Genomic DNA, 20339 nt, shown 5'->3' on the forward strand with positions numbered 1-20339 from the left:
ATGGAACTGGCTCGATCTCCATACAAGAAAGAAGGTACTATTTTGTATTCCAACATCATCTGTTGCTAATTATTACAGTGTATTAATCGCCTGATAAAAAGATAGTTGGTCTTTACCAGGGCTATTTGGAAAGACTTATAATACGTTTGATGTATGAAATAAATCAATGTGATCATTTCGAAAAGGTTCGACAGACTTTATATTTTTACATTACAAAACCAGTACTGTTGAAACACCTTGCAATATGTGCAGAAATGAAAATATTATAATTATAATACTTGTAGTAGTAGTACTACTACTACTACTACTACTAATAGTTTAGTTCATCCTGTGAGTGAGTTTGTGCTCGCAGTTGGATGAGTATAAAAAATATGATTTAAAACAATAATACATACAAGCTTAAAAGATTATCTTTTACCTACAAGAACTATTTACTTTCAAGATATGGTTAACGTTAACGTAAGACCAGTTAAGATTGGATAAAGTGGTTTAAAAAAGAAATTGTAGCTTTGCTGCTTTCTTTTATTTAATATTAGTTTATGTATTTTTTTTTCTTTCGCATTCGTTTTTAATATTATTATATCTTGGGGTGGGTCAAACTTAAAGTCTTTCTGACTTATATGACCCCTCCCCCCCACATGATTACTTCATTGTATTTATTATCCTGTTATGTTGAATTGAAAGTACAGAGCACGATGGATATATGGACATAGACAATTTTAAATGATTAAAAAGAGATAGATGTTTATGTTAACATTGGTTGTAGTGTACACGGAAAGAAGGGAGTACAGACGGTTTTTGCTCTTATGATCTTTCCTACTAGTTGTTACAATGATTATGATTGGCGAATGAAAATCATCCTCATTATGATATTAATCATTATTATTTTTCTTGATTGTTACACTAGTCTAACTCTACGATGGCCCCCACCATTCGGCAAGCTGGTGAGCAACGACGACAGTCGAACAAGCATCCCGCTTCACAATCATCATCTGTGGTTAGCACCAGAATTTCTACGACCACCACACCGTGCTACGATTGAAACGCCAACATACCACGCAACTCGACCTAAACATGTTAATGTCGATAAAAACAACAATCGAATAAAAAGTATAAAAGAAAGTCTACAACCACTACAATTTTCCTTCACTCGAGAAGAACTTGACACATCTCTGTATGGTTACAGTAAGGGGCAGATTGGCTGGACGGGACATGCGCTGTCGGGCCTACACGTGCACAATCCTGGTAGGTACTTATAGTTACAATGCAAATCAAAACATTAATTTAACAACGCGCCAATTTCAACTAGAATCAAACTCACGCATTCTAAATTAAGTATAACTAGATTTAATTCGTCACTATGACGAATTATAGGTTATATGCATTGATTTTAATAAAGATAATTGATTGATATAAGATATTGATTGATTGATTTTCTCAGAATCTTTGTTATTTATAATATAAATAAATAAATAAATAAATAAAGATCCTGACAGAATCAAGAGGTTATATGCATATCATGCATATAACCTAATTGGTATTGGGAAAACAGGAGACTTCATGGTTAATTTGTATTGGTTAATATGTTATTTACTCTTTATTCAAGTATCTTAGTTACATCACATAATATACAGTAAGGTCACGTATTAGAAAACTCACTCATGAGACTGAAGGTAGAATTGAATCAGTGATGAAAAATAAGAACAATTTGTCTTAACTTGATGCAAGTGTTAGAGGTGTTACTGATGTGCCTACACATTGAAAAATTTACAAGGTTAACGATAGATTAGAAAAGCTTTAACAAAAGGATGTTAATTTGAAAGGTTTTCAGGGAGTACTTGTGAGTAACACGGTCAACAGTTAACCTATTATAGCGTACACAACGGGTTTAAAGGACACAATACGCCAAGTAGGCATTACAATAAGGTCGGTAAACTCAAAGGATAAACCAATGTTTCCTCCAACCAGAGTACGCATACCTTGTAATTGGCGATTTTATACTGATTTTGATACCATTATATCATTAAGGGTGTGTTGGACGTTGGACTACTGATCGTGAGATCACGTTTCGAATCCAACTCTCGCCGCATTGCTTGTACCCTTAGACAAGATACTTTACTTACGTTTGCCTCTCTCCACCCAGGTGTATAAATGGGTACCCGGTTAGATCAAGACAAACAACGCTGATTACTTGCTGCATTATGGGAGTATGTTTCCAGGCCATACGTGTTTGGTGCAAAAAATGACCGGGGCAATAATGTTCAGGGCTTAGAGGTTTCACAACATTAAGCGCTATATATATCCAGGATATTATTATTATTAAATACACTGATCGTTATTGTATTTTGTTTTCCAAAATATAGGTTACACATACTATTATTTTACCACCATAACTATTTTAAGCAGAACGTATTATACAATCATTATTCTGAACATTCCTATGAATAATACGTCTAGCAGTAACCTAAACAGCATGGATATGTAGTGTACTATACTGTTATTGTTTATGTAATTGTTTCTTTAGCGATAAGAAAAATCAACACATCTAAATCAGCCGTAGACCACATTGATATTTCACAGATGGACATACCAAATGGTAAGTGTTTTATTACATGTTTCTACTAGATAGGTAACTTGATGAACTTTATTTTCATTTCTTAAAATCTTCAACAATAACTACCTTAATAAAACTGACTAAAGTGGACAATGCAATGGGCCTACCTAATTTTTCAAATACAGTGTTACTGATTTCAAATATGATGTGTGTTTGTCGTTTGTTTCAGGAGTGATCATCAGAAAGACGTTAGTAGGTGGAAACACTCACCATGGTGCGTTCTGTGACAAAGCAATGACGCCGAAAGGAACTAAATTTGGTCCATTCCGAGGTAAAATCGTACACCCAAGTGAAATTAAAACCACCGATGATAATAGTTGTATGTGGGAGGTAAGTTTAAATTGTATAAGGTGAGAAGCAAAATATTTAACATATAGGCCTAGCGAATATTGGCTAAAGACATAATAACGGCAAGCAGGGTTGTTTTTTTTTTCACGGTTGCTTGATTAAAATGTGTGTAGGCCTATCATACAACTACTAGGCCTGTCTTCCACGTGAAGCTGCTATGTAGCACATTAAAACATTTCTTTGCTCACGCTTTCATTTCTCCAACTCTGCACAGAATATGGATCCCGTGGCATGTAAATGATCAGTAGGCCTACACCTGGAGATAATTCACTGCTTGTTTTCAATAAAGTGGGCCTACCTACAGGTTTAAGCTTCTCTGACCACCCAATACTACCCTATTTACTCATGATGGACATGTGCCCAGCAATCCGTTTAAATCTAAAAATTCCGATCGATTTCAGATATTTGTTGAAGGTAAATTGAGTCATTTCATTGACGGAAAGGGATGCACCGGATGCTGGATGGCGCTAATAAACAACGCCCGCTACGCTCAAGAACAAAACTTAACAGCGATTCAACAAGGAAACGATATCTACTACGAAGCATGCAAAGACATACCTAGGGTAATACAAAATCTTTTAAGTTTGAATAATACAATTATTTACGAATTTGCAATGAATTTATGCGATGATAGTTCAACCTCCCTTCCTTTCACACACATTGTGTAGCACCAAATCAAACACCAAAACAATACATTTGAAATCATGAAACTGTGTAAGGACAAAATGGGCACGGGTTATGATACACCTACGATCATAAAGACGAGTTTTTTTATAAACATAATTACTTATGAGCTAATGCGTGCGAATACATTAACGGCACTAAACTTTATACGACCAAGAAGCACAGGGCCAAGAACCACATCTTCAAACCACTGTTGTTTGGGGAGAATATAACACAAATAGCACAGTTAAATATGTACAGCATATACCATAGAGATAAGTACAACAGTCACGATTTTTTGCAACCTTTGTGATACAATATTTATTTTCATCCCATTTTCTTATTTTTCCAGGGCTCTGAACTTCTAGTTTGGTACGGTGATTCATATCTGCAGTTCATGGGAGTACCAGTGTCAATCAAAGCGATAGCAACTTTGAATTCTGTAGATGATCAGAGTAGTGACAGTAAGTTATATCTTTCTAGAAAGCAGTTCATAAGTTACATAAACTACACAACTACACATCTACACATTATAGAAAAACTGTACTATAGAAGCTAGCTAGTTAGCAGGCTATCTATCATGACTTAGAAACAACGATATTCAGATCTGGTATATCGTGTTATTCTTTTACTTTGACTTTTTAACAATTGTAGATGGCGGTATAACATTATAGGAACTATTTCCTTTTTTTAGACAAGGAAGGATTCAAATGCAACAGATGTGGAAAAGTGTTCGCTTACCAGTATTATCGTGACAAACATCTTAAATACACCAGGTGTGTTGATCAGGGTGACCGGAAGTTCCCGTGCCATCTTTGCAGACGATCTTTCGAAAAAAGAGACAGACTTCGTATTCATATCCTTCATGTTCACGAAAAACACCGCCCTCATAAGTGTAATGTCTGTGGTAAAAGTTTTTCACAGGTAAGCAATATAATGTTACAACTATATTTTCGGACATTATTTATTTACTGTAGCCTATAACTTTTATTTTAAAATAAGTCTTAGAAGCAAATTTGAAATATGCAATTACAGGCATATGCAACAACTTGTTTGATCATTCACATAATTGCTCAATACACATTTTAGTATTGTTCTTAATATTAATTAAGCCCAGTGTTACAACAATTTCTTATTATAATAGACGAGCTATAACATTTAATTCAATATTAGGCAGGATGCATACACAAAACTGTTCATAATTAGCAAATGATATTCTTCGCAATCCTGTTTTTAACATCTTTGTTTTCTACCAATATACATAATAAAAACAATTACCTAATAGTCTGCTAAGATGCTATCACGTAATACATGAATGTTACTAACATTATATTTCTGTTATTTTCATTTTAGTCAAGCAGTTTGAACAAACACCTTCGTGTGCACAGCGGAGAGCGCCCATACAAATGCGTATACTGCAGTAAGGCGTTTACAGCCTCTAGTATCCTAAGGACTCATATTCGTCAACACAGTGGAGAGAAACCATTTAAATGCAAACACTGCCTCAAATCATTTGCATCACATGCAGCACACGACAGTCATGTACGCCGAACACATACAAAGGAAAAGTCTAGCGTCTGCCAGTTCTGCGGCAAAACGTTCACCCAACCGTATGAACTAAAATTCCATATCAGTACAGGTGTACACACAGGTGGGTCTAACGCTAACAACTAGATTTTACTACAGAAAAAAATCTCAATAAACTGTACATACTACGTATGGATGATAAATAATATAATAAAACTTTAGTTATGAATAATCCGTAACAATTTCTTCGTCATACTCCGATCTTTTACTTTAAACGTTCGCTTATAAATACGTACAGACCTTCTAAAATGACTTCGCTGATACTATTGACGATAAGTGTTTCCAATGACGTATTTCAGGGATAGTTGCTGTTTTTTTAGTCCAGCCGTAAATACAATTTGACCTTATGTCCTGCGGCAGGTTTCGATAAATGTGTACAGCCACATCAAAACCAGGCGCTTGTCGCTAGATAGGGATTTGTGTAAAATGCATTTGAATGTGTGAAACTCATATTTTGACCATTTTGTTTTTTTACCATTATCTGATAGGAAATTTACCGTAGATTTCAAAAATATATATCTTATTAACTAATTCAAATGGAAAGGTGGTAAAAATTACATAAATCTGAGCCTCTATCCTCGTGTTTCGATTGAAAGAACGTGGTAATTCGTTATAAAAAAGCAGTTATTTTCGTCATTCCTACGCCGTAATTTTGTAGATAACCCCTGAAAGCTTGGTATCATTCGATAGGTATTTTGTTCATGAATCTAAAAATAAATGAGTGATGTCACAGATTGTACGATTTAGACCAATAAAAACCGATTTTATAGAACCCTTTAGTGTAAACAAAAACGGCCTTGTTGCTACGAACACGCTGAAAGAAGCGATGTGATTGGTTTAATTTTGTCACATGACCCATCCAGCATGGCAAATTCCAGGTCAACAAAATCTTATCGCTAGTACACGCTTGTCGAGAAAAATATATTTTTTATAGTTCATCTAGTACTGTACACATTAATACTAAAGTGACGTGTACTGACTCAGACTTGATAACAATAAGTTATAACATACTAAAGTAAAGGGCCTAGCTAAGTTATTTATCGTAAGAGTTGATATTAGCAATGTAACTCTCAATCCACTGGCACTAGGCCTAGGCCTAGATAGGTACAGTAGGCTAGACCTGGCTCTACTAGGCCTAGTACTATAAGCCTAGACTAGGCGGAGATCCGCCTAGGCCTACTACTACGCTGGGCTACTAGCCTAGATAGGCTGCATGGCATAGTAGGCCTAGCTAGCTAGTAATAATAATAGTAATAACAACAACAAGGCCTAGCCCAATTAAAATAAGATAGAGTTTTCCTCGCTATAGTATAATAAGCCTCCTGGAAGGCTTTACTTTACTTACTAGGCCTACTGCTGGGCTATTTTATTTATTTCAATTTGGTTAAATTTCATTATGCTTAAAAATTGCCAATGATGGGTTGGGTGTGTGGGGAGTGTGTGCAAAACATAAACCGTAAAAACCAGAAAACCAGTACAACTACAATACAATCCCTCACAAATAAAATACTGGTACCTTGGCTAAATTTCACGTTATTCATCATGCTTAAAACATTGTTTAAGCTAACAGGTGTGTCTATCTGTCATGATCAGGCCAGGTGCTGGTTCAACAATAGACGTATTACATAACTTTAACAACAGTAAAATCCAGTACAATACAAATCCCTCACAAATAAAATACTGGTACCTTGGCTAAATTTCACGTTATTCATCATGCTTAAAAACATTGTTCAAGCTAACGGGTGTGGCTATCTGTTATGGTGCTGGTTCAACAATAGAATACATAACATTGTTTGAAGGTTTGCATGGTGAAATCAAATGTTGATATAAAGTTTGCGGTACACCACGTATATTAAGTCTGAAAAGAACTGTTGAGTTTCTCTTACATACATAACATTAACACTAAAAACCAGTACAATACAAATCACTCACAAATAAAATACTGATAATTGAATTTTGCCGACCAGAAACGAGGGACATTGTGTGCCCTGCGCCATTTTGAACAAAAAGCAGATAAAATAAAGTAAAAAGAGAAATAAAATTGAATAAAGTTCATTAATAAAATGTTTGCTGTTTTTTTTTAAATTTGTTTAGAACTAATAATAAGCTAAGGCAATCTTCCTGAATACCTACTAGTAGGCCTACTGTATTATTCTTACACTACACTATTATAAATGAATTTGACAGATTTTACGTAAATTAGTGGTACTTTGTAATCGTCATAATTAACTATGATAACCACCTCGGATTTTGATGAAATTTTCATGAATATCAGAAAACACTATATTGAATAAGTGTGCCAAATTTCAGAATGATTGTTTATCTAGAAGGTAGTGTTGCTAAGGTGTTAATTGTTCAATCTGTAACAGCATGGGGCAACTTCCTGTCTGATTTGTCATTAAACTTTGACTGTTAATTACTCAGTAATTACAAATAAATTGTAGTATAAATGCTATATACATTTATTGCCATAACTCTGGGAATATTTGCTTGATTTAAATGATCCAAACACCATTTTGAAGGATATATTGTGAGGAATACCATTATAGTATCAACTAAAAAAATATATATTTCACCAAGTGCCTGGTTTTGATGTGGCTGTACACAAATGTATATTACCTAAATTCCACGAGAGTTCTTAGAGCATTATAATTTATCTATTGCTTTTAATAATTAATTGTTAATAAATGCTAAATAATGTATTTGTTCCTGGTGTCCTCCTTATACTGGAGTTAAACTATTTATGAGACAATATTTTATTATGAATTATACGTAATATATATATGTACCGTAACCAGCAGGCAGGTTGATCTGTATAGCATACGTCCATAGAAATTCATTTCTGATACTGTAGAATACTGCACTATTTCATAATAAGTTAATATCCTAGTTTAAAATACTGTTTTATACGTGTATAACTTAATCAAAATAACGTTCTAATTTAGAATTACTGGGTCGGACAAACTAATCCACTTCATTGTTCCAATTATCTTATTTATTTATTGATATAATTTGTTCTTTTAAAAGGAAAAACACCATACAGTTGCACGGAATGTGGAGACGAGTTTGGTACATCATCGGCACGTGATCAACATCGCTCAAGTATGATGTGTTCAAAAGTTGGCCCTAGTCGAAAGTTACACACACTGGATGATTTACCGTCTGGACAGACACAGATCCATAAAATAGTAAACGCACTCACGGTACCAATGGTCTCGAAAAACGACTGTATGGACGCTATCGCTCAGAATTTCCCTCACACGTTTTTCCCTCAATCTGTCAATTAAAAACAGTGGTAATATTGGCTTATCATTGAATGCATTGGATTGAAATACGTAGAAAAAGGCCTCATTTATAAAAGTATTTACTAAGACTTACTTAATTGATTAACATAGGAACAGTTGTTTCATCGATATTTATATGTGTTTAAAAATAGGCGTAGGCATATCAAATGAAGGCCTAGTCAGTCATGTAAATACAAGCAAGAAGAGTATATATCATTAACACCACTTTGCAGGCAGATTAGCAAGGTGAAATGAGGCTGAGTTGAGAGGTTACTGGTGTTGATATGTTATGGACACAAACCTTGTGTTTTTACGGTATTTCAACTAGTTTAATACACGGACACAATATTTCATCTTGATTAGATTGTTGGTGACAGTCAATCTTTGGCACTTGGAACGCCGACTGATGATCGTCGTTGGTACTACAAATAACAATGAATATTGGTAAAGGGCACGTCAATGGTAGCGATGGAGTATTGGCAAAGTGCGAGGCGTTCAAGGCAAGCGGGCATGCGAAGCGCGCCAAAAATGTGTGCCAGGTATCTAGTTTACAATGTAAAGAGTTAGAGTTTATCTTAACGTGCTTGTCCTACTATGCTACGATATTGTTTAAATAAATTATTTATATTTTCATAATATATCTAAATAGATATTGATGTTCCACACCAATGGTTATTAGAAGGTACTCCCGCATTATTGGTCTTAAATATAATCTTTATAATCTCAGGCCTTTTCTCATAAATTTTGCTATTATTATTATTATTAGTGATGAAGGAGTTTTCAATATTTTTATTTTGAAAAAATAATTTTGTTGAAAATTGTTTTCACCTGACTCATGTTGATACTATTATCAAAAAAAGCAGTGTTAAGTTATTCAATTCAATTCAATTCAAGAAACATTTATTTATTTATGTAAATATTTATCTGCTGAGCCTATACCATGCGTATATAATTAATTATAATTAACTTACACTGTTCACATATAGTTGGCAGTTCCCTGGTACAGAACAAATCATGCCAAAAACCGCCACGTCGATGATTTAAATTGGCACAGTCTTCATAATTTCCACTGGGTTCTTGGGGTGTGTCCCAATCTAAAAGACCACATCAAATATTAGGTATTTCTGTTTAGAATTAATTTAAAGTAATGTTAGTCACATATTTGGCTGCTATAAGTTGATGATACATTTGAGTTTTCGTAGGACTTTGGTGTTCTACATTCATTGCATAATGTGTAAGTCTATTTGAAAGCCAAGATCGATTACTGTGATAAGATGGGTACGTTTTTACAACGTTTGTTATTATTCAATACTAGTTTTCCTTATTGCTTCTATTAAAAAAACACATATCCAAACTATACAAAGGGTAACAAAAAGGGGTGTCGATCGACTTCATATTTACAGCGTACACAATTGGTCTACATTTTTACAAAGGTATAGTTATACATCTGGAAACAAGAACACAATGACTTGAATCGGCGTTGAAATCAAAAACGTGACAATGCAAATGATTGCTGTCAATAAAAGAAACACTGGCCCGTTGCGTGCATATTCTGTGGGCGGTCCACGCTCTGTCGGCAAGATACAGACTGATTCAAGTCTTTGTGTTCCTTTGTCCATGATTATACTTCTATAGCTAGATCTTCTTCCCGACACCCATTCAAATTCGCCATCGCTATCTGCATCAACGAGGCCAATCCAAGCTCTGTCTATTCCCGAATATTCAAGTATTCTATCTAACCACTTGTTTTCTGCTTCACTGGTAACTTCAACTAAATCCCCATTGAAACTTTGGCATTTTTCTCTTCCGGAAGTCCACGTAGCAAGTGTTTCAATGATCCTGTAGCATTTATAAAAATCGACATTGTAATGCCATCCTTTTGGACAATCTGAAATTGAAATGAACTTCAAAATGAATTATTATTCTGGAAAGTGCACATGGTAGTCTAAACTTTTACAATATTAATTATACTCATATTTTACTAGTTCGGCTTCATTCAATGTGGGCAAACAATAAAAAATATGTCTTATTTTAATGTATAAGTACCATTATATTTTTCTTATTCGGCTCCACTAACGCCGGGGCGGCTTCAATATGAAAGGTAGGCTACGATTTTGTTAACTAGTAGTATTAATTAACTTAAAAACACACAATTTAGTAAGAATTGCAGATCCAAAAATTGCAGATCCCAACAGTTTATCTAAAACAATAGGCTATTGTATACGACTTCCTGATGACTCACTTCTATTAAGCACTATGAGACAACTGTGTCACTTATGTTTTATATTTTACATGAAGAGTGCGGCCAGCTACATGCTGGTCGTACGAAACAAATTTGTAGTGATTAAAACAATGAAGTAACCAAGTTTTCTGCTGTTATTTTATTTATTTATTTATGCTCTACCTTGGTATTGAGCACTCTATCTAAACGGTCTGAAAATTTCAACCTGAATATATATATATATATATAATTTTACTTCTCGTTTTGATTTAGCTTTTCGCTTTAATTTTGTATCTCCATTGAGATCCAGCCACTGATACCCACAGCATTGTCATTTTTCAGTAATTTGCCTTTGGATTTATATATATATATATATATATATATATATATATATATATATATATATATATATATATATATATATTTATTTTGCAACTCACCATCACAAATGACGTACTGTGTAGCAACCAAAATTGACAATAATATCCGTCCATTTGTTTTCATTTTTAACAGAAAATTAAATATTACTTGGTTATCTTTAGCTCAGGCTATGGTATACGATATAACAACTGTTCGTTGTGTGAAGTATAAACAGGAATTCACAATAAACACACAGTGTAAACGCCTAGTGTTGATTGACTACTATTTTCTTGTTACTGGTAAACGCACTTTCCTTAAATTAAATTTTTTATCGTCTACACGTCAAAGAAGCAACACTTATTGCGTCGACAAGAAATACTACACTCCAAGATAAGTAGGTTATCTTTAAAATATTCTGTAGTGAAATAATAATTAATTAACGTTTCTATACGTAATTAGAAATGCCAATATCAAAACAATTAAATATAATTGTTCACCAACTTTTGACGCAAGAACTTACACTTACTTGTTATTGTTTACTAAAATTAAAATTTAATGAACATTGTATATTTATATCATATTTGTCCTCCAAGCTTTTCAAGTTACGTCTATAGTAAACGGACGCAATGATGAGTGAATGAACGAAAATAATTATTAGCATTTTGATTATAGATACGCGGACAGCTATCAAGCGAATAAATAGAAAATTTAAAAAGAAAACAATATTTGATCTGCATTACCTATCTTAACACGTAACTAATTGATTAATAAAACAGTAAACAAGATACAGACGTATCTATGCAGATTTATCTGTAATCTGTAACTTTTATTTTTATTGTTTTTAATGATACCCTGCATGTTTGTTGTTCTGTTTTGTTTTTGTAGTTATATATATTCTACAGTTTATGCATATTATGTATTGTCATACAGATCTAATTAAGTAATTAGTTTTTTTACATTTTGTTTTGATGTTATGTATTAGTATTTTGAACTTTGTGACTTATGTTATTTTTAATTTTGTCTGTAAATTCGACCATTAACACCATTAGCACCATTAACTGATAGATGTGTGCCATCGATATAAAGGTGATTCCTATGAATAAATACATAAATAAATAAATAAATAAATACTTACCCCAGAACGAATATAACATTCTTTCTGATTTGAAATCAATCATTATATTCCACCGTCCAAGTTACAAACAAACGTTTAATGTTATCGATTAAGTTTCAGTCGTTTCCCAACTGAAACTATGGCTTTAATTAGAAATTTATTAAAAACATTGCACAATGAAAATTACTGTTATTGATTTGTCGATCTTTTCCCTGATTATTTAGTCATATACTAAACCAATATAACCTAATATTTTAATACAAAACAATTTGATACAGAAGATTAATATCAAAAGTTTGTAGTATAGAGCTATAAACACAGGGATAGTGATTTTGGTCATGGATTTGAGACACACCTAAAGAAACGTCAAAACAAGATGGTTTAATTATAAAGAAAATAATGTAAGTGATAATAAAACAATATAAACAAACTCAAAGAACATTTTGGAAATCAGAAATGTAATTACTGTATAATGTAAGGAAAAGTTAAGTTGTAACTAAGGAAACGATAATACTCTAAACTTTTTCCTTATGTCCCCTTTTTGCTTCTCAAGGATATAGGCGCTGCTCACTCAAAAACATGTATGTTTGTCGAATTCTTTCAATTATGTCAGTTCATCCTTAAAAATGTTGATATGATCTCATTATGAGAATAATTCTATTATTATGTTTTTGCGACAAATATTTGAAACACAAATGGTTTAAATTCTGGTAGTATGTTTAAAAATTGCACATTTACCATCGGGACAAGCTCATTAATTTAATTAATGAAATGTTCTACTTTTTTTTGAATTACTTATGTTAAACAAATTGACGATTCTTCTTTGTTCCAAATTATTGTATTCATTTGTGTATTTCATCTGTTTTTTTAAAAAGGACAAACACCGTGTAGTGTCACAAAATCTAGTGAGTAGTGGGTTTGGTATCATCGGTAACTGATCAGCATCGATCTAATATCAGTGTTCAAAAGTTTGCGCTAGTAGAAAGGTGGACACACTGAATGCTTTACCCTCTGGACACTGAGACACACATATTCATACAATTGTAATTGACGATGGACTAAGACTTTTCCACGCACGGACGTTTTCCCTCAATCTGCCAGTTAAACAGTGCTGATATTGGCTCACCAATGAATGCATAAGATATTAGTTGCAATATTATTGTAAATTAATAATATTGCATCTAATGAAAAGGTCAAAATAGGCTTCAATAAAGAGCTATGCATTTACTAGGAATTTACCTGAATATTAGATTTTTGTTAAAATAATAATACAATTATTAAGTTACTGCGACCATGATTTTAAACAACAAAATATCTTTAATCCATTCAATTTCGGACTCTTTCAATATATAGCTCTGTGCTCTCCATGCATGCTCTACGCGTGCGCGTTTAGTTTGTATAACAACGATTCTCTATAGTAATACATTGCTTTTTTGTTTAATGTTTGCAGGAACTTTATAATTTCGTTATTAACTTAACAAAAATCTTAAAACAAATTGATTGTTTTTATATGAAATTCGATATTTAAAGTCTTGTGAACATTATAAATTTTTAATTGCAAAGGACTTGGCTCCATACTCTACATAGGCATAGTTGGACACACATATGGCCGGTGTGCACCCCACTTGACTTTCTAAAATCCGTCAACGCAATGCCGTAACTCTTTCAATATATGGTTATGGGTGTAAACAATACCAAAGCCTTGTAGTTTGGCCTTTCTTTTATACAGTCCAGTGTTCTAGCATACGTTGATAGTACTTATAGACTGGATTTTGGCCTATCATTCATACACACGGTATCGTTATGCAAACAAAACCGATGTAGACCATTTTAAGAAAGGGTTTGTGCATTACCCAGTCTCGTCTACATGTCACCACCAGAAGCTCACAACACTGAATAAAACAATTAGTGCGTAAAATTGGTTTTTGGTGTAAAAGGTACCAACATCAAACTTCGGAGTTTTCAGGTCTCTAATATATAGCGGGTCTGTAAACAACCAGTTAACAACGGAGCAACTAACACTCATTCATTCCAGGCAATGGTGCCTGCTTTTATTTTATCTGTAGGCCACGGGCCCATAGATTCAAAATATATTACAGTAAGGTTGACTCTCTCTATTTTAACAATACAAATAAATACTTTGATAGAATAACATAAGCATTTAAATCTGTTAGTAACTTATGTAATTTTGGATAAGAGGGATTACGTCAATAATTAGGAATCAGTAAAGTTTCCCTTTCTGCCTTATAAGCCGGACATCTATATATAAATTTACGTAAGGGCAAAATTCGGTAAATCGCGCCTTACTTCTAGAATTTTTACTCGATGGTATATAAAGTTGGTTCGTACTTTCGGTAGGCCTACTGATTTTAACCACCTGATGTAACCCTGTTTACTAATTAAAATTATTTATTGACGATTAAAACGCATTTAGGTTCAACGATTTGCCCCAAATAGGGGTGTTTTCCGATCTTGGTATACACTGTCTAATGGAAGCTCATCTTGAAAAATACCCGCCACAAAAATGCGAGGAGGCTTCGCATTTTCCTATCTCCTCCTACGATAATTGTTTTTAATAGCTGAAAACCGGTTGAACAGCTCGAGTACAGCATAATAATGTTGAAGACGATTTTCTTTAAAAAATACTATTTTGATAGATTTAATATACGATTATACAAATGTATTGATTTGCGATGAATGGAACATCCCAATCTCTCAGTCTGCCAGAGTTTGGTTTAACACAAGTAGGTAAATTTATGAGCCATTGGTTTAACACATACGGTAGGTAAATATATGGGCCCTTTGAGAATAAACTTGACAATACTGTAAATACCTATTAACTATTTTTGGTCCTCATTTGAATCGAGCATTTCTTACTGTGAATGTTCGTACTGTTAGATGTAATATAAAAATATATACAAATAAACTTTATTACTGAGATTGTGGATAGGCTCTACTGTTAGATATACAAATAAACTTTATACTGACAGTTCCTTCTCAACGTTTGTATTAATTAATAATTACCAAAAATATAAACGTCGTAGTGGTGTATCGTGACATGTACTTTAATATTTCAATCGATTATGACAGTGACAGTTTTAACAAAGTATTAAATCGCAAATGTTTTACTGTATTTAGAGGTATATTATTTATAGGCCTATAAAACATGAAAAAAATATTTCGTTACTGAGTGGATAAAGAATATATTTAAAAATTGTTCCTCTTTGTACCTATCCGCTTTCCCATCCCTCAACCCTAATGTTACATACAAAAAACAAATTCAAAAATTTGGACTCATTTTGTGGTAAGTTTCTCCTTCGGAAGTAATTCCCAGGGTGCTCATTTTAGTTGACTACATAAATCATCGTGTCTATTTATTTGTTTCTGTAAACGACAATGTATTTTCACTATTCGCAATTCTTAGTCTAAAACCATAGACGCACTTGCGTACATGATCGTAGACATAGCTTCAAGGAATTATCATTTTACTCTAATAATGATATTTAAGTTTTGTGATCTTACTTGAATCTTACTTGAATCTTCGGGCTCTTGATTAAGTCAAATGCCTTTTAAACGCCCTCCATTTCTTCTGTATTTATCTAGAATTGGTAGCAAAATTTATCTCCCATTGCTCTGTCTTTGTTTAGTTGATCCTTGAATGCATTTATGTTTTCTGCTTGTACTGTAGTGTGGAATAGATTGTTCCATGTGTTGACGATTCTACATGAAAAGGAGTGGCTTCTGATTTTCAGTCGGGCTCTTGGCTTTCTTAATTTGAATTGATGGCCCCTTGTTCTACTGTCCTCTCTAAAGTCAAAAAAGGTTTCGGCTTCAATATCATCCAAGCCCTTGATAATTTTAAACACTTGTATAATGTCCGCTCTCCTTCTTCTGTAATTCAGTGTAGGTAATCCAAGCTCTTTTAATCTCTGATCGTAAGATTTATCTCTTAACTTTTTGACAATTTTAGTGGCCCTACGCTGCACTCTTTCAAGCTTATCCAAATCACCTTTTAGGAGAGGGTACCATATACAGCTTGCGTATTCCAGATGAGGTCGAATTATACTTTTATAAAGGGGCAGGAACATATCCTTATCCATGTAAGCAAAAGATCGCCTTACCAATCCAATGAGTCTATTTGCTTTATTTACAGCTTCATTCGTATGTAGTGAAAATTTTAAAGACTGATCAAAAGTAACTCCAAGGTCCTTTTCAGTATTGGCATTTGGCAGATCCTCGTCACCTTCCTCTGTTGGCATAGTGAATTGCATTTGTGGATTTGAATTTCCATAATGTATTACTTTACATTTATTAATGTTGAATTTCAGCTGCCATCTTTTAGACCAATCGGATAATGCCTTGAGATCATTTTGAACAGTATCATTTCTGTTTTCATACACAACATTAAACATCTTAGTGTCATCTGCAAACATCCATACTTTAGATTTAACTGCATCAGGTAGGTCGTTTATGAAAATGATAAATAATAAAGGGCCTAACACGCTGCCTTGAGGGACTCCGCTTTTAACCGTAGACCATTCAGAAAATGCTGCGGCCACTCTAACTCTTTGTCTCCTCCCAGTCAAAAATTGATGTATCCATCTCAGTAGGTTTCCTTTTATTCCGTACGCTTCCAATTTTGTTATTAATCTCTGGTGGGGGATAGAATCGAATGCCTTACTAAAATCCAAATATACAGCATCAAAGTTTTCTCCCGCATCCAGCAATTTCGTCCATTCTTCCATCACCTCCAGCAATTGTGTGACGCAAGATCTACCTTTCCGAAACCCATGCTGTGCTTTTATAATAAGGTTTCTATCATTTAGAAACTGTATAATTTTGTCTCTCACAATTGATTCCAAAAGTTTGCATACGACAGATGTCAAACTTACTGGCCTGTAGTTTCCAACCTCCGTCTTGTCCCCTTTCTTAAAAATTGGTACTACATTTGCACATTTCCAGCACTCCGGTAACTGTCCAGTCGATAGTGATTTGTTGTATATTGACGTCAATGGAGTTGCAACAATTTCTTTAAGTTCCTTCAGTACTCTTGGATGCACGTCATCTGGTCCAGCTGATTTATTTGAGTTCATCTGCTGAAGGAATATAAGCACTTCCTCCTTTGTCACTTCAATTGACTCCAAATGGTCATCCACGTCAACTCTTGGTGTAACTTCTGGCAATGACTCGAGGTCTTCATTCGTGAATACACTTGTGAAAAATGCGTTGAAAATTTCCGCTTTATGCTGATTGTCATCAGCCATATTACTCTTTGCATCCTTCACCAATCCAATAGATTGAGTTGTTTTGGTTTTCTCTCTTACATATTTCCAGAAACTTTTAGGATTTGTTTTTACTTCATTGCAAATTTTCCGCTCCAGTGCAATCTTTGCTGCCCTTTTTTCACCTGTTACTATATTTCTTGCCTTTTTGTAACTGTCATAATCCTTCTGTTGTCGAGACCTTGTAAACTTTTTCCATGCATTATGTTTCATTTTAATTTTCCTCTGAACGTCACCAGTCATCCAGATAGGTTTATTTTCTTTTTTTATGTTTGACTTGGGAATACAGATCTGAACAGCATTTCTTATTGATTTATTTAAAGCTTCACAGGCCTCTTCAACATTTGTATTTTCAAATTGGTAGTCCACCTCAGTAATCAGTTCTTTCATTTTAATATAGTCACCCTTGTTGAAATTTAGCTTGTATTCCATTTTCTCTTGTATTTTAGTTACACAGTCATATGAAAACAAGATTGTTACGTGGTCGCTTTTTCCTAATGGTGGACCTATCTCAATTTCACTTATTTTGGTTTCATCCATGGTGATTACTAAGTCGAGTATGTTAGGTGTTTGACCATCTCGAAATCGTGTTGGTTGCTGTATACACTGGCATAGAAAATTATCTCTAAGGCATTCTATAAACCGATTACTTTTATGTGTTTCATTTTTATTTGTACTCCAAGAAATCCAATCAATTTCAGGAAAATTGAAATCTCCTAACATGATGAAATCAGAAATACCATTTAGTTCACTTGCTTTGTTGATAGCAGATAGTAACGCTTGATTATTTTCGTCAATACTGTTAGGACTTCTGTAAATACATCCGCATAATAGTTGTTGCCTTTTATTTATTTCAATTTTGATCCATAGTGCTTCCACAAAATTTAAATTCAGTAATTCGTTACAGATACTGGCATTCAGCTCTTCCTTCGCAAAAATAACCACACCTCTACCACTTCTGCCAGAATCAAATTTTGTGTATCCCTTGATGCTTAACTCAACTTCCAATATGTCTGTACAAGTTTTGTTATTTACTTCAGTTATTGCAACCACATCAGGTTTCCTTTGATTTGTAATATCACGTAACTCACCTATTTTATTTCTCAGGGCATCTGCGTTTGTGTAAAGAAATTTCTACGACTTCTCATGAAAATCAACAATATCATCGTTTCTTAAACTAGATTTCTTCTGCTTTAATCCTTCTATAAAAGTTTTAAATTTTTTCTTGTCCTCTGAACATTTTTTTTTTCTTATAAATTTTTGTTTCACTTTTCTTTCTAAGTTAAAATAATTTTCTTCAAAACAAAAAGATTCTATATTTGAAAATTCTTTATGATGATGAACTAGGGCCTCGAAAACGATCAAACGCCAGTTCGCTATCCCGCTTCATAATTTTACCTCTTCTTATAACAAGATCAATCTCGCCGTTATCTTTCCTTGATCTTAGTTCCTGTCTTAACTCATAGTTCATTTGCCTCTCTTTTTTTGATCTATCAGGATTAATATATATGTTCTTTAGAAATGCGTGATCCGTGCTTCTAAGTTTTTTTTGCATTTACCATCACTTCCCTTTTACTTTTCAGGCTATCCAGAGAAACTCTTGCCATTCTACACCCGTCTTCCGTGTATTTCCCAAGCCTGATCACTTCTGTTATTTCAACTCCCTCTATCTCTAGACACTCATTGAATAATTTCTCAATAGCAACCCTGTCTTCCTTCAGTCTCTGCTGAGAACTTTGGTTATCAGATTCAGGTAGATTTTCGATCACAATATTTAATTTACGAGATTCTCTATCTCTATATTCTTCAATGCCTTCCTGAACACTCTCTTTAATTTTCCCATCCATTAGATCGTAGCTCTCTTTTAATTCTATCAAATTATTTCTTGTGTCGACCTGGATTTTTTCAATGACTTCAATGTTTTTATTGGTTAGTGATGCTCTAAGCGCCTGATCTTTTTGCGTTTTTTCCACAATATTTAATCTCGCATTCATATTTTCCTGCAATTCATTTATCTCCGCAATTTTCTTCAACAAAGGTAACTGTACAAGGCATGTATCACATGACCATAAAAAATTCTTTATTTCGCTGTCGGAGAGGAGAGCATACATTTTATTTGAGAGTTTTGAACATTTCAGGCAGAAACACCTCTTACAAATGTCACAATTTACGCCCTTATCCTTTTCGCCTATGATGGTTTTACAGATAGCACAAGCTCCCTCAACTGACTGTGGAGTTGCTTCCTGTTCAGGTTGGCTAGGCCTAGGCCTAGCATCTGCAGGCCTAAATCTAGGTTCCAGTTCCATATCCTTTCTATCCCTTGCCTTCCCTCTAGTAGTAGGCCTACCTTCAGCCATGGTTGTTAAGTTCAAGGAACACTAGGCCTAGCCCCTACACCCTGCTTCCAGGACTCTATGCTCCTCTGTATGGATACTGTAGGCTTCACATGGGTCCAGTTGACTTACCCCGACTTAGCAAACACGCTTCCAGAATATCGAAAAATATATCCTTTTTGATACAAATTTCTTGGTACTAGTACTTATTATCAATTAATATATCATATCATCCACTTTGAAGAACAATTTAAATCCCGGTTTCAAAGATTTTAGCAGATTTAATTCATGAGGTTCAGAGCAAAATAAAACTACATGTTGCATTATCGAATAGCGCCACCGCTATAATGTGATGAGGTCCTTATCAACGAAATGCAATTAATACATGCATTGTCTTATTAAAGGTAGTTTTGTTAAATTACCTTATTTGCTGTATACACGTCACAGAAGCTGAAATGTGTAACAATAAACACTTAAACACAATATTGTTAATTTCCTGTTGAAATTGTTTTTTATTTTTGTTATATATGATT

At 33.9% G+C, this 20339-nt stretch overlaps 1 protein-coding gene across 1 annotated transcript; it reads left to right on the forward strand.

Annotated features, from left to right (window-relative positions):
- On the forward strand, window positions 1-9313 carry LOC140044224 (PR domain zinc finger protein 14-like). Its single transcript, XM_072088704.1, has 8 exons — window positions 1-44; window positions 908-1174; window positions 2740-2944; window positions 3364-3525; window positions 3978-4089; window positions 4320-4549; window positions 4979-5276; window positions 8240-9313. Exons 1-8 carry the CDS (start codon window positions 1-3, stop codon window positions 8497-8499), a joined length of 1578 nt encoding a protein of 525 aa, XP_071944805.1. The 3' UTR covers window positions 8500-9313.
- The last annotated feature ends 11026 nt before the right edge of the window (window positions 9314-20339 follow it).

The sequence above is a fragment of the Antedon mediterranea genome, chromosome 1 (genome assembly GCF_964355755.1).
Source record: "Antedon mediterranea chromosome 1, ecAntMedi1.1, whole genome shotgun sequence".
Classification (NCBI taxonomy): Eukaryota; Metazoa; Echinodermata; class Crinoidea; order Comatulida; family Antedonidae; genus Antedon; species Antedon mediterranea.